At 55.8% G+C, this 14,546-nt stretch overlaps 2 protein-coding genes across 2 annotated transcripts; one reads left to right on the top strand and one right to left on the bottom strand.

Moving 5' to 3' along the window:
* Positions 1-925: 925 nt before the first annotated feature.
* BBK36DRAFT_1136508 (serine protease-like protein) lies at positions 926-2,787 on the bottom strand. The gene is made up of 2 exons (XM_024893003.1): positions 2,245-2,787; positions 926-2,188 (listed from the first exon to the last, which is right to left on the bottom strand). Exons 1-2 carry the CDS (start codon positions 2,611-2,613, stop codon positions 932-934), a joined length of 1,626 nt encoding a protein of 541 aa, XP_024745961.1. The 5' UTR covers positions 2,614-2,787; the 3' UTR covers positions 926-931.
* A 3,210-nt stretch (positions 2,788-5,997) lies between these two features.
* Positions 5,998-14,121, top strand: BBK36DRAFT_1128639 (beach-domain-containing protein; the record flags this gene model as incomplete). The annotated part of the gene is made up of 5 exons (XM_024891641.1): positions 5,998-8,623; positions 8,686-9,083; positions 9,165-9,645; positions 9,711-14,029; positions 14,089-14,121. The coding sequence occupies 5 exons, from the start codon at positions 5,998-6,000 to the stop codon at positions 14,119-14,121; spliced, it is 7,857 nt and encodes a 2,618-aa protein (XP_024745960.1).
* Positions 14,122-14,546: the final 425 nt, after the last annotated feature.

Raw genomic sequence — 14,546 nt, 5'->3', positions numbered from 1 at the left:
AAGCTCGAGGCTGCACAGAGGCGTTACGTGTCCTGAGGATCTAAAGGGCTGCCTGCCGATAGCAAAGCAGGAAGAAACGATACCGCGCGAGGTGCGTTGCTGGCGGTTGATGACGATGATGGGTGTTCCGATAATGAGATAGACGTTGCTGCTGGCGAAGCATAGAGGAAGGATGTGTCTTTCCGAGAAGCAAAAGGGGGAGTTGAGGCTTGGATTTTGTTTCGTGCTCTGCTTCTTTTCTGCGTTGTTTGATTTTGGCCTCTGGCTTTGGCGAGGAAGGAGGTGACTGTGACGTCTCACGCAATTGCCGGAAGACGCCATTGTTGCCAGCTGGACGGAAAGAGCCAGTTTGACACCTCGTGGCTCCTGCTGTCGGAGCGGTTTGGAGTCTGGCAGCTGGCAGGTTTCGAAGCTTTGGGGCACCTGACTGGCGAGGCTCTTGTGTCCAAAGGCAGACAAGGTGAGCATCTTGAATACGTAAAAGGAGGTAGCAAGAGGAGTGAATTGACTTGCTTGACATTGTACTCTCCTTGCCCATTGCTATTCATTATTGTTCCTCGAATACTAAACATAGATCAAACATCTGACTGACCAACTGACAGCTCCATATAGCCTCCCCTTAGTGAATGGTCCAACGTCAAAACATGGTCACGAGAATACGGAAAGTCGTTGAGCAATCTGATCGCATTGACAATGCGAGTTTGTCTTATTATCATAGCCTGTATAAGCTCATCTTGAGAGCGTAGCACCATGCAGTGTAGAGTACAACCTAAGGGCGAAGAGCCCATTGAATAACATATCCGTGCCAAATACCCAAAAAGCAAAAACAAGTCTCTCCTGATCCCATCCTATGACCCTCGTACTCAATCATCTCGTCGAGCGCATCATGGCCATTACACAAAGGAAAATAGTCTACTCCAAGAGCGACGCCTTACTCGGAGAGCTCGGAGATGAACTCCTCAATCTCCTCCTCGACAAGGTCGTGGATCTTCTTGGCAAACTTCTCGGCCTTGGAGCCAAAGGTCTTGGCACCCTTGACGATCTCGCCAGAGACGACCTCAAAGTCACCCTCGATGGCCTCCTCGAGCTCCTCAATGGTGCTGGGGAGCTTAGCCTGCTTGCTGCTCTTGGGCTTGACAGTGTAGCTGCCGGCCTCGACGATCTGGGAGAAGTTGCTGCAGCCACCGCCGTTCCAGGCGAGCAGGTTGGGGGTGTCAGAGTCGGGCAGGTCGGAGAGGGCACCCTTGGTGGCAATGGAGATGACGCTCTCCTTGAGCTTCTTGGGGGTGATGGGGGCAACAGCGAACTCAGAGTCGCCAGCGGGCTGGAGAGACAGGTAGTAGGCCAGAAGACCGCAGATGTGGGGAGAGGCCATGGAGGTACCAGAGATGGTGTTGACGGCGTACTTGGAGCCGATCCAGGTGGACTGGATGCTCAGGCCGGGGGCAAAGATGTCAGTGCACTTGCCGTAGTTGGAGAAGTAAGCACGGCTGTCATCGAGAGCAGAAGCACCGACGGTCAGGGGCTCAGAGGCAGCAGCGGGGGAGTAGTTGCAAGCATCGGCGTTGTCGTTACCGGCAGCAACGGCGAAGTGGACACCGGCGCGGACGGCGGCGTTGACGGCAGCGTCAAGAGCCTGGGTCTTGCCACCACCCAGGGACATGTTGGCGACGGAGCCCTTGAAGCCCTTTCGCTTGCCATCCTTGGCCTTCTTCACCTCCTCAATGTGGGCGAGAGCAGCATACTCGACACCCTTGACAACGTCGGACATGGTGCCGGATCCGTTGGATCGGAGCACCTTGACGGCGTAGACGTGGGCCTTCTTGGCAACACCGTACTTCTTACCAGCAACGGTACCAGAGCAGTGAGTGCCGTGGCCGTTGCCGTCCTCGTCCTCATCGCCGGCAGGGATGGTCTTGCCCCACTTGGCACGACCCTCGAAGTCGACGTGCTCAATGTTGGTGCCGGTGTCGATGACATAGGCATCAACACCCTCACCACCCTCAGCGGTGTAGAGGTACTTGTTGAAGGAGCCAAAGTTGAGCGTCTCTCGGTGAGAGATACGGGCAAGACCCCAGGGAGCCTGCTTCTCCGTCTCGCCGTTGCACGAGTCCTCAACAATGATGCTGTCCTTGGACTCGAGGGGAAGCATAGTGTGGACAATGCTGTCGCGCTCAATGTACTCGACCTGGAAGGGGTTAGCTTTGTGAAGAGCGCCAAGGAGAACGGCTGTGCAAAACTTACGTCAGGGTGGTTTCGGACCTGCTCAATGACAGACTCGTGGAAGTGACCTGCGTAGCCCTTGAAGCCATCGCCAATCTTGAAGGTGTGCTTCAGACCGTCAAAGACGTCGTCGGCGCCGAAGATGTTGCTTCGCTTGCGGAGCTCAAGGCGCTCCTGCTCGACGTTGGTGTGGATGCTCTGGATCCAGTCGTGGTGCTTGGAGGCATCAGACTCATCGACGTGGTCCTTGAACTTGATGATGTAGGCATCGGGGATGGCGTTGGCCTCGACGGTGCTCAGCACGGGGGCCGAGTTCTCGTGGATGGTGCCAATCTGGAATGTGCTGGCCTGGGCAACGGCCGCCATGGAGAGGGCGACAACGGACCGCATGGTGGCGGATGTGATGGGCTGGCGAGGGAAGGACGGAAGTTGGTCAACCTGCGACAACAACACCAGGAGAGACTGAAAAAACGCAGCGAAACAGAGAAACTCCGGCTTCGACCTGCGTGATGAAAACCACTGGGGGAGATGATGGGAGATGGATGGGAGGGAGAGGCGGATGATGAAGGAAGAGGAAGAGAGGAGGAGGATGGAGGACGAGCGACGGCGCGGTAGATAAGGGCGGCACGAGGCTCCAGTGCTGCCTCAGCGGGCGAGCGTGAGCCGCGGTGACGCATCGCTGAGGGCGGCTAGGCCCAGTCGGGGAAGCGTGCGACTCGGCCCAGTCGGGCTTAGCGGCCTCTCCCGCGTCCAATCCGCGGCCGGGGGCGATGCGATAACGCAACAGCGCGGCCACCTGGCGCCAGGTCACTCAGCCTTGTACCTGCGCCGCGCTGTGTAGCGGGTGCGGTACCTCGCGCCCTTGGCCGAGGGAGAAGGGGTACTCGCGCCTACAGTGCGGACGGGCACCCTTGTCGCGACCCGCTCGTCTCTGGCGGGCATCAGCTGGTGCTTCTCCGTGCGTTCCACGCTTCAGGGTGCAAACGTTCCAAGGTTCACTTCCAAGGTTCGCAGGCCAACCGCGAGAGACACCGGCGAGGGCTCATTTCGGGAGAGTCATTGTTCCGTCATGATGGCTGGGGTGCCGGACAATGACCGCTGCTTCGTGACCGACTTGAGGGCCTCCTCTGAGTGAACAGCGCATCACCGCCTTGTCCTCGTCTACTCCGATGCTGTCTTTGTGCCCAAAGGGTCGAGCGCCTTACATGATGAACGCGTCCTGTTTCACGCCTTTTGAATTCATGTTAGCAGTACTTACGGCTGGATGGATGCCATTGGACGTCACGGACTCGTCGGGACCTTTGTGCGAGGCGAGGTACCTCGAGTACCTTAAGGTACGGGAGTGAGTACAAGTTCCAAGTTCCTGTCTCGTCACGCAGGCTTGGTCCCCTGAGTCCAAAAATGGCCTGGCACTGTACGAGCGTGTGCCGGGTGTCGGTACCTGCGTGCTGCCAGGACCGGCCTTCAAGGTCTCTCTGGCCAGACGCAAACGAAACGCAAACGATCAACCAGCCGACAATCAGGGATGGTTTCAATGGCATTTAGGGGGCGACCCTCGGCAGGTGATTGCCCATCAGGTCGCCTCAGCTTCTGCGAGATATCGTTTCTCCGTATCTATCTGCCCCGTCACTCGTCACTCGACCCCAGCTGATGCACGCAGGCAGCGTCTGCCTCCTTGCTCCCCCGGACGACGCCAGCTCAACAAGACGATAAGCCCTGCATTTGCCAGGCCGCAGCGGTGCATCTGGCCCCATTTCGCTCCCCCGTCCTGACCGTCCCATACTGCGACAGAATGCGGGGATAGATGAAGCTCCGATTGGTCGCCACCGATTCCCTCTGATCCGCCGCCTGGCTCGTGCTCTGTCTGATCACGAGCCATTCTCCCAATATTGCTCATGCCCGTTCGGGGACGACTCGTGACGGTGGCCAGGGAGGCGAGCGCCCAGTGACGCCGCGCTGATCGACGTTATTCACAGCCGGGAGCTGGCGTGGCTGCATCTGGCCGGACCCCTTGGGTTGCATGAGATGCACTGTATAATACGGAGTAACCCAGATTCGCCTCCCTTTTCGTGCCTGGCAACCTGGCTGGCGTAAGCCAAAACGGTCTGGTGCCACGACGGGCGTTCTTGTCGCTATCCTACCCTACTTGCCTACGAGCTCAAGCTCTTTGTCTTCCGAGGACGGACCTGCCTGGACCACATGCGTCTGGAGTGCTTAGATCCCATCAAGCAGAGTGACAGTCAAAGGAAACAAAGCCATCTTGCTTCTGACTTGGGCAGGCCGTGCATTGACGTGAGCATGGCTTGCGTGCTTATCGGCCAAGATGACCTCAAGGAGCTGAGATGACCTGGATCTTATCACCAGCCTCCAGGTACCGAGTACATGCGTATTACGGGAGCCTCCGTCTCTTATCGGGTAAGCCAGCTTATTAGGAGACAGGGACTGAGCACGATGCCGCTGTCAGTATTCGACGCACCTAGGTACGAGTTACTGGTACTATTCTACCAACATAGGTACTATCTCTACCAAGTAATGTGACGCAGAAAGTGTCGAGAGCCAGGCATCGGCGTTTCAGCGCCAACCGAGAGGCGTGATCAACCGCTGTGGTTGCTTCCATGTCCCGTATATACGAGTCTCTGTAGCACAAAGAGGGTCGTATTTACTATTACTCCGTACCCTCCTTCGTTCTTCGCATTTGTCCTCGTACTCGGCCATTCACCCAGCGTCGTTCACCATAAATGCCCTGAATCCAGGGCCCCTTTACACCTCAATGCGCTTCTCCTGACTCTGGCCCGTATTCACCACCACGCCGTGATCGGCCCATGACTCTCCAAGTACAGCTACGACGAGTATTGACTCCTGGACATTCTTTATGCACGTGTTGCATATGGAAATGCACGTAATACTAGTCGTCGTCGTCCTACACACCGCAAGCGGTTCAACACTGCTTTCGCAGCGCGCGGCTCCTATGCATTCATCGCTGAGTGCTTGATAGGTCAGTAGGTAGCTGGATGAGGAACCGAGGCCATGACGACGTCTGCAGAGGACAAAGAATCGGTAGCGAATGGCAGGAGTCCACAATGGATCCGTTATCGTCTTTGAGCTGTCCGACCAGACATGGCACTGCCGCCTGGCTTCATGTCCCATTTCCACTCCCGAGCATCCAAAGAGGCTGCAACTGCATGGTTGCCTTCACGTTGTAGGATTATCAATACCTTATCCAAGCTTCAACCCGTCCATCCAATCCTCTATCACGGGCCCCTTATCCTCCAGCCACTGGACCCAAAAGATAAGCACTCGACCTGAGGCCCGCTGTGCAGCTCTCTAAGGAGCCGTTTAGTGGCTCGCAGCGGGGCGTCGACTGCCGTAGCCACATCCCACCTCCACTAGCAGCCGCAATGCCGTACCTCAGCCACATTCAAGGCTGACGGCAGGCTGCAACTTCATCAAAGAGCTGGACAGCAAGTCATCACGATCTCGCAGCGAATTGTCTCCTTTATCGCCGAATATTGCTTCACGGACTGGGGACATCGGTTCCGTCCTCAGCTTGCAATCATCATTCCTAACCGCCTGTCTGCCTTCTCTCTGGGGCCGCAGCCTTCCCATCGACCAGCTGACCGCCGCCAACGAGCTTCATGCGCCCCGCGCCAGAGCTCCGAGCTGCCTGTCCATCTTGCCGTTCTTCAATGCTGTTGCGCATAGCTGACGGCCTGGACCCTTGACGGGCCCTGGAAGGCAGCCCTACTGGAATGCGAATTCGGCCGAGACAGCACCATGGCGACTCTTCCCACACGATTCCGATCGTCGACGTCGGCGTCCACTTCGGCGAACACGAACCCGAAATACCTACAAGTCTTACAGACGCTGCTCGATGACCTCACCCGCCAGCAGACGGCTCGGAACGATGATGGCTACCCCGAGATCTCGACGATTGTCAAGGGGCTGCGGAACATTGCTCAGCTGATAGCTTCCCCCCCCATGCCCTCGAATCAAGATGCCTTTCGCCATGCTGGGGGCTTCGAATGCATCCTCGACGTCCTGCGCGGCTTTGCCGGCTATCACGACCCGCGGAAGCGGACCCAGGCCGAGATGATGTCATTATTCAAGCTGCTCGGAGCATTCCTGAACGTCTTGTCAGCTGCCTTCCGCGACCACTCTGGGAACAAGAGATTCTTCCGATACCGAGTCGCAGGGGGCGGCTGGGAAGCCCTGGAGCAGATCATTGCGAGCATTGGCCTGGGAGGGGCAGAGCCCGATGCTTGGGTTAGCTGCCATGTCTTTGGAAAGCTTCTCGCCTTCTCTCTGGACGACGAAGCTTTGGATTTGCTCTGCCAATCCATCGCAAAGGCATTGCGTGCGGAAACCGAAACCGAGGCCAGCCAGGCCGACGCCCCTGAGAACCCCGAAAATGATGCCGAGGACGGGGCCGACGAACAGTGGGACCTTGTGCTTGCACGCTCAGTGACTAGCATTGGGCCGAGTGTGCGAGAAGTGGTCACCCCCAAGACGATCATACGCCATCCAGAGCTGCTCAGGGCTGTCGTGAGCTTCTGGCGCGCCATCCCGAGATCAGAGAACTCGTCGCCAAGCCCATCATCCCTCATCGTGCTCGAGACTATCCTTAGCGCAGCGTCTGTCTCAATCTACAACCGCGCCGCCATCCACTCAACAGGCGTTCTCTCGCAGTTTCTCGAGTCTGCTTTCTCATCCCAATCCAACCTCGCAAAGGCGGAACGCGACAAAGTGCTGGACCTATGCCGACTGCTTATGCACCTTGGCGTGAACCAACCCGCCGATGTTCAGTTCCTACTGTCGGCGCCAGGCCCAGAGGCGGCCAGCTTCTTCCTGGAGATGACGTCGAAATACACTGGCCCTCCTTTCTTCCAGTTTGACCTCTCATTACACGGGCATTCTTCCCTGGAGCTACCGACTCTGGGCCGCCCATTCCCTCCCCAGTCTACGGCGGGATACACCTTTGCGGCCTGGATACGTGTCGAATCGTTCGATCCGACTGCGCATACTACCATCTTTGGCGTCTTCGATTCTACGCAAACGTGCTTTGTGCTAATGTACTTGGAACGGGATACTCACAACTTTATCCTTCAGACTTCAGTCTTCTCCAATAAGCCTAGTGTGCGATTCAAGTCGATAACGTTCCGTGAAAAGAAGTGGTACCACATCGCCGTTGTTCATCGCCGACCCAAGACAATAACAGCCAGCAAGGCCTCTCTCTACGTGAATGGGGAGTTTGCGGAACAGATTCGCTGCAACTACCCGCACATGCCTCCACTTGCGAACGGGAGCACGGAGACATTTGCCTCCTTCAACTCCAATCACAACAAGCACAACCCCGTCCAGGCGTTCCTCGGGACCCCTCGCGATCTGTCGAACCAGAGCGGCCCGGGTCTTGTCTTTTCGAGGTGGTCCTTGGCATCCGCCTATCTGTTTGAGGATGTCCTTAGTGATGATTACATTGCAGTTCACCATGCCCTCGGACCACGCTATCAGGGCAACTTCCAGGACACATTGGGCGGCTTCCAGACGTACGAGGCCTCGGCTATGCTGGGCCTGCGCAATGAGATTGTTCATTCCGGTAAGGACGAGAACTCTGATATCCTCCGGGCCGTACGCGACAAGGCAAGCTCGCTGCTTCCAGAGTCCAAGATCCTCCTCGGCATTCTCCCATCCGCCACCTTTCCCGAAAATGTGCAATACCTCGACACTGGCGTTCTCCGTGCCCTCCCTCGCTCATCCACGCGCAATCTGTTCCGCATGTCAAGCAAGGAGGGATCGCCACTGGCCATCAACTGCGCGGTACCGAGTCTCACGGATGCCTTGTTTAGGGCACAGGGTATTGCCTCTTTTCGAGGGACGCCAATTGTGGCTGTCCCGTCCTACTTTGATGAGAATCTGTGGCGTCTGGCCGGCTTCACGCCATTGGCCCTGAAGCTGCTGGAGAAGGCGACAACTGTCGAGGAGACCGTCCACGCCATTGAGATCATGTTCCACTGCATCCGCAGGAATTGGAGAAATAGTGAAGCCATGGAGAGGGATAACGGATACAGCATCTTGGGCATGCTCCTGCGGTTCAAGATTGGACATTATTCTGGCGCCGCAAGCGACAATGCGCAAATTCCTCGGCTCTCAGCATCTAACGAGGAGCGCGAGAGCCTTGCCTTCAGGGTCCTCAGCCTGGTGCTGGGCTTTGTCGGCTACAATCATGCAGAACCCATTGAGTCTTTCATCATCAACCCCTTAGCATATCGCATCCTCTTGATCGACTTGGATATCTGGCGCAAGTCAGGGCCACGCGTCCAGGAACTCTACTATAAACAATTCGTGACCTTTGCCGTTAACAGTAAATTTCATGACTTCAACAGTAGGAGGTTGTTACGGATGAGTGAGTAACTTGGTCGCTTCTTCTTCCAAGAGTCCGCAGTGCATTCTAACCGTGTCTCGCAGGAATTGTAAAGCGGCTGCTGGACGCCATGAAGGGCGAGGCCATTTCTGAAGAAGTCGTGCCCCAGTTCATGGGAGCTTTCGAAGCCCTCGTGAGATCGAATCTGAGCCAAGAAGTCATGCGATCCTTGTCACTCTTCATTACGTACGCATTTCACCTGCCCGTATCCGTGGGTTCGCGGACTCCAAGACTCTCTTTGGCCACTTCGCGATCCAGCACTCCCGGCCCCTTCAAGCGAGGAGCTGCGGATGGGAGCGATAACAACAGCCCGTCCAGCGGTAGTCGAACCGTGTCGAAAAAGCAGCTTGGAACCAAGGTTTTGAGCCTTTACTCCAGAATCCTCTGCGAGAGAGGCAACTTCAACAACATCAAGAAGTTTGCAAAGACTGTCACGAACAAGGTAGGCACAATTGCATCTCATCCGCGCAACGGGAAGCGAGGAGCTGACTGACTGACTGACGTCTTGGTGCTGGATGCTTAGTGGCTTCTCTATCTCCTTGCCGATGATGATCCCGAGACTGTCGTCCATGGTTGCAAAATCCTAGCCCGCCTTCTTGTTGTCCACGGATCGGCTTATACATCGAAATTCGCTGGCAAGTCTGGCGGATTCACCATCATGGCGAACCGGCTGAAGAGGTTCTGGGATGTCCCTCCCTTGTGGACCATCTGCTTCTGCATCTTATTCGGGCAAGACGTGGCCGATATTAATTTTGACAGCAGATCTGACTTCCTTTCGCTGGCTGAAAGGTTTGACAAGCGCAAAGTTGTCTATCCCGAGTCACTGGTTGTCATCACATCGATGCTTCAACATGGCCTGAAGGATGTGATGAAGTACCAAGAAGACCCAGATTCTCCTGCAACCAATCTTTCGCCGTCTCACGCCATGGCTAGACCCGTGACTGCCTACGACTCAAGACCGAGAGCGAGCTCCGCGGACCTCGTCAGAGCGTTGGAACCTAGGAGTATGTCTACCCTTTGATGGCTATCTTTGTGTAATATTGCGTTTTCTCTGACTTAAGGTTTGCAGTGACACTGTCTCGAGAGAAAGTAGGAGCACATGCTGGCTTCCTTCAGAACGCCATCCAAGTCCTGCGAGATCTACACGAGCGGTCTGCCGAATTCCGAGACTTTGCTCTGTCGTCCGAATGGCTTCGCCTGCTCTTGGCGGCTCTGTATCCCATCATAGTCAGCGCCGATGCTGTCACTCCTGACGTGGAACTGAACTCACGAGACTCTGCTCTGACCTTTGAGGGCAGCGATGTCATTATCCGGCCCATGGGCGGGAGCTCTGTGCCAGCGCCCATTGTCAGAACGACTAATATTGATCTTATGCCGTCGCCGCAGTCTACGCCGCCCAAGGGCACGCCCTTGAGACGAGCGTCGTCTTTCGTCCTCCTGACTGCCCAAAAGACTGCCGCTGAGCCAAGGCTCTCCGTCCCTTCGACGAAGCCTCTTCCCCAACAGCAAAAGGTGCTCGGTAGTAGCATCGGTGATTCTATCGTGGATGGTATTACCGACTTGGTTATGCATGTGTTCATGGACCAAATCTTCGTTCGCAAAGAGTTTTCGGGATTCGGCCTCTTCATTAAAATGCCTCCTGGCTTCCAAGAGCACCAGGCATATTTCGAATCTTATATCTTGAAGAGGACAATATCCGAAGTCACGAATGTAATCCAGACGAGGCTTGAGGGAATTTGCGAGCCGAGGATTCTAACAAACCTTGGCCGGCTCTGTACCCATCTATGTGAAGCAATCTTTGAAGGCTGGTTTCTGAACGGAGCAGAGGCCTTGATTGACTTCAACGGCATGCTCTTGGAATTCTTACAACGACCCGAAATCGCGGGACTGAAAAGCGTTCGTCTGTGCAGCCCGGCTATATCGACGATCCGCAGCTGTCTCTTGAGGACGGTCCTGCTCCGGCTTTCGGACCTCGACAGCCGGCAAACTTCGGAATCAGAGGCCAAGGAGTTTATGAACAAGCTTGCCTATTGGCAAATGTCGATTCTTGGCTGTCTGGGAGCTGACGACGACTACTTGAAGCTGCTTTGGTACCAGCTTTACACAAAGCTTATCGACGACAAAGCCTCGATTCGTACCGCCGCGGCCAATTTTCTGCGCATCATTCTCGTGCAAAAGCCCGAGGAATCGATTGCCCTGATTCGCTCATCCTCTGCCCCCGACCAGAGGCAGATTGTTCGCGATTTCCAAAAGCTGACAGAGATGGACGACGAGGCCTTTGTCCTCTGGGTGGACAAGCATAGACCAGCACTGGACATGCTCTTCTTTGGCGGCATGTCGAAGACGTGGGAAGATTTCGTCAGCGCAGAGAACCACCGCACGATAGAATCCGCAAAGTCGCGCCTCGCAAAGCGAAAGGAGAAGCTCAAGACTTGGAATGTAGAGGTCATTGGAGCGGAGAAGACTCTCATCAGCCATGATATTGGTAACAGCGCATGGATGAAGAGCATCTACAGCGGCGAATACTACAAGTATCAGCGTCTCATGCAGGATCAGCAGGACGACTTGGCCTTTCTCATGGCGGGCTACAGAAAGATGGAGCGGGATTTGCAGCGGCCTGGGGCCGTGTTCAGCATACCCACGGCACCGAAGTGGAAGCTGGATCGAACAGAGGGGCGAAACCGCATGCGCTTGCGTCTTCTTCCCGACTACCCGGTTGGCGAGGACAGATATCAGCCCAAGGCCAAAGGCAGCCTGTCGTCGTCCACCGTGCCCTCTTCTACCGCTGCCACTACCGCAGCAGCTTCCGGCAATAATGCCTTGAGCACGACTCCAACCTCGAGAGATGCGACAGGCGCAGGAAGCCGGCCGCCCACGCGCTCGAGCGCCTTCTTGGATGGTGCCAACGACAATGATGCCGCAGCGCTGACCATGGAGCCCGACTCGACTGCCGACAACCCCGACACCGGGCTCACGGCAGAGGACGACTTTGAGCTCGTTGACGATCCGAATGAGCCAAACGAGGGCGATGAGAACTTTGAAGATAAGAACCGCAAGGTTATGCGGCGCCTGGAGCATGGTGACCAAGTGCAGGCTGCGTACAACGTGTCTCGTGTCACGGGTCTCGAGGCATGCGAAGGCCTTCTGATAGTAGGGAAGGACGCCCTGTACATCATGGACAATGTGTTCCAGTGCGCCAACGGCGATATCGTGAACGTGTGGCAAGCGCCGCCAGAAGAGCGCGATCCGTTTACCCAAATCGTCACCGGGGCGAAGACGCTCGAAAAGCGGCAGAACGCGGGCGGCCGAGAGCAGGAGTCGAGACATTGGAGATGGCAGGATGTCATCAGCATCTCGAAACGTCGGTTCCTCTTCCGGGACGTGGCCATTGAGATTTTCTTCACGGACGGCCGAAGCTACCTGCTCACCACCATCAGCACCGCATTCAGAGACAGCTTGTTTGCAAAGATGTTGAGCAAGGCCCCGCATACGAGTGCCGCCCATTCGCTCCCCAACCCAGAAGATGCGTGGAGGTTTGACATGCTCAAGGGGTTTGAGGACTCCCCGCAAGGCCTGGGGTCTCGTCTCGGAACCCTGTTCAACGCGTCGCCGTGGACTTCCATCATGAAGCGGTGGCAGCGGGGGGAAATCTCCAACTTTCACTATCTCATGGTGGTGAACACCATGGCCGGCCGGACCTTTAACGACCTGACACAGTATCCCGTCTTCCCGTGGATTCTGGCCGACTATACTAGCGAGGATCTCGATCTGGAGGATCCAAAGACGTTCCGGGACTTGTCCAAGCCCATGGGCGCCCAGACGGCTAACCGCATTCAAGGCTTCATCGACACCTATAGTGCGCTTGAAGAGATTGGACAGAAGCCGTTCCACTACGGCACCCATTATTCATCCGCCATGATTGTATCCTCGTACCTCATCAGACTGCCGCCGTTTGTGCAGTCCTACCTCCTTGTCCAAGGAGACAGCTTTGATCATGCAGACCGGCTGTTCCACTCAATCGGCGACGCTTGGAACTCTGCCTCATGCAACAACAAGACAGATGTGCGAGAACTGATACCTGAATTCTTCTGTCTCCCGGAGTTCCTGACAAACATCAATGGCTACGACTTTGGCCGTCGCCAAAGCAACGGTGCTCAGGTCAATAATGTTGAGCTCCCTCCGTGGGCCAAGGGCGACCCCAAGATCTTTATTGCGAAGCACCGTGAAGCACTCGAAAGCCCGTACGTGAGCGAGAACCTGCATAAATGGATAGACTTGGTGTTTGGATTCAAGCAGCGTGGCGATGCGGCGATGGAGAGTCTCAATGTCTTCCACAACCTTTCGTATGCCGGCTCGGTCGACCTTGACCAGATCACGGATGTCAACGAGAGGGCAATCTCGGCTGGCGTCATTCACAACTTTGGCCAGACGCCTCACCAAGTGTTCCAGAAGCCTCACCCGCCCCGGGAGCAGCTCAAGTCGTCGGTGAAGAGACTGGATACTGCCGTATTCTCGCTGGCATGCCTGCCAAACCCGCTGCTGGAGAGCCACGAGAGGGTTTCGACGCTTATCTACGCGCCTAAGCTGGATCGCCTGCTCTGCGCCTCGCCATTCCGCCTCAACCTGCCGCCGTACGACAAGTACCTCGAGTGGGGATATGCGGACAACAGCATCAGGTTCTTCTTCGCCGATAACCGCAGGCCGGCCGGTCTGTTTGAGAACCTGCATATCGGCCAGATTTCGTGCGCTGCCTTTGCCGACTCCAAAACGCTCATCACCGCCGGAGAAGACTGCGTGGTTTCCGTACATGCGCTGCACACGGCACCGGGCAAGGTCGTCGAGTTGATGCCTAAATCGAGCTTGTTCGGCCACAAGACGCCGGTGACTGCGATTGCCGTGGGCAAGGCCTTTAGCACGTTCGTGACGGCTTCGTCAGACGGCCAGGCGTTCCTGTGGGACCTCAATCAGCTGTCTTTCATTCGCAAGCTGCCACTCGTGCGGCATGTGGAGTGTGCGCAAATCCACAATGTGTCGGGCGACATCATGCTCTGCTCGGGACCTAACGTGATCCTGTACTCTCTCAACGGCAGTCTTATTCTCGAACAGAATGTGTGCTCGGACTCGGAGGACTATGTCCACTCGTGTGCCTTTTACGAAGGCGCAGGCAACGAGTGGCTGGAAAACTATCTCATCTTTACGGGCCATCGTGGAGGCATCGTCAACGTGTGGCGCAAGAGCGTGGTGGGAGGCAAGTGGACGTTGGAGCTGCTGCGACGGCTGGACCATATCGATTACAACAGCGACATTGGAGAGAACACCGCGGCTGGCATTACTTGCATCAGTCCGATGCCGACGTGTGTCTACACTGGAGATGATGATGGGCGAGTGGTAAGTCTGGATCTTTCACTCACACTCTGTTACGGCGCGTGGCTAACGAGGGATTGCAGTATGAGTGGAATTTCGCCGGCAGAGACAGGTAGAGCCTGAGCATGCCGCGCGGAACGTCTGTGAAGAACATTCGTCGCGTTGCAACGCGGTCTGGGTGAGTGAGCGGGTAAGAAGTTGGGAGAGTGACGAATAGATATCGTGCAGGGAGTTGAGGGGTGATTAGCATTTATAGATTCCTCAGGGGCGCTTAAAAGGTTGGACATTGCATGCGTAGCGAGATGAAAAAGAATGGTTTGGATCGGTAGCAAGTAGAGAAGAAAATTGTGAATTATCATTTTGTCATTTGTTTCGATTTGTTGAATGAGTCTGTAGACTTGGCTTCCCAAGACCTTCTCTCCCTATTCTCTTGTGTTTTTTTTTTTTATACATATGGATAACGCCGTGGTTTTGTATTTATGTACAGGGACTCGTGTCTGCATTATGATGTGTCTTTCAGTCTTGGACTTGGTGCAGATTC

This window comes from Trichoderma citrinoviride (genome assembly GCF_003025115.1).
Source record: "Trichoderma citrinoviride strain TUCIM 6016 unplaced genomic scaffold BBK36scaffold_16, whole genome shotgun sequence".
NCBI lineage: Eukaryota > Fungi > Ascomycota > Sordariomycetes > Hypocreales > Hypocreaceae > Trichoderma > Trichoderma citrinoviride.
This window is presented reverse-complemented; position numbering and strand designations above follow the sequence as displayed.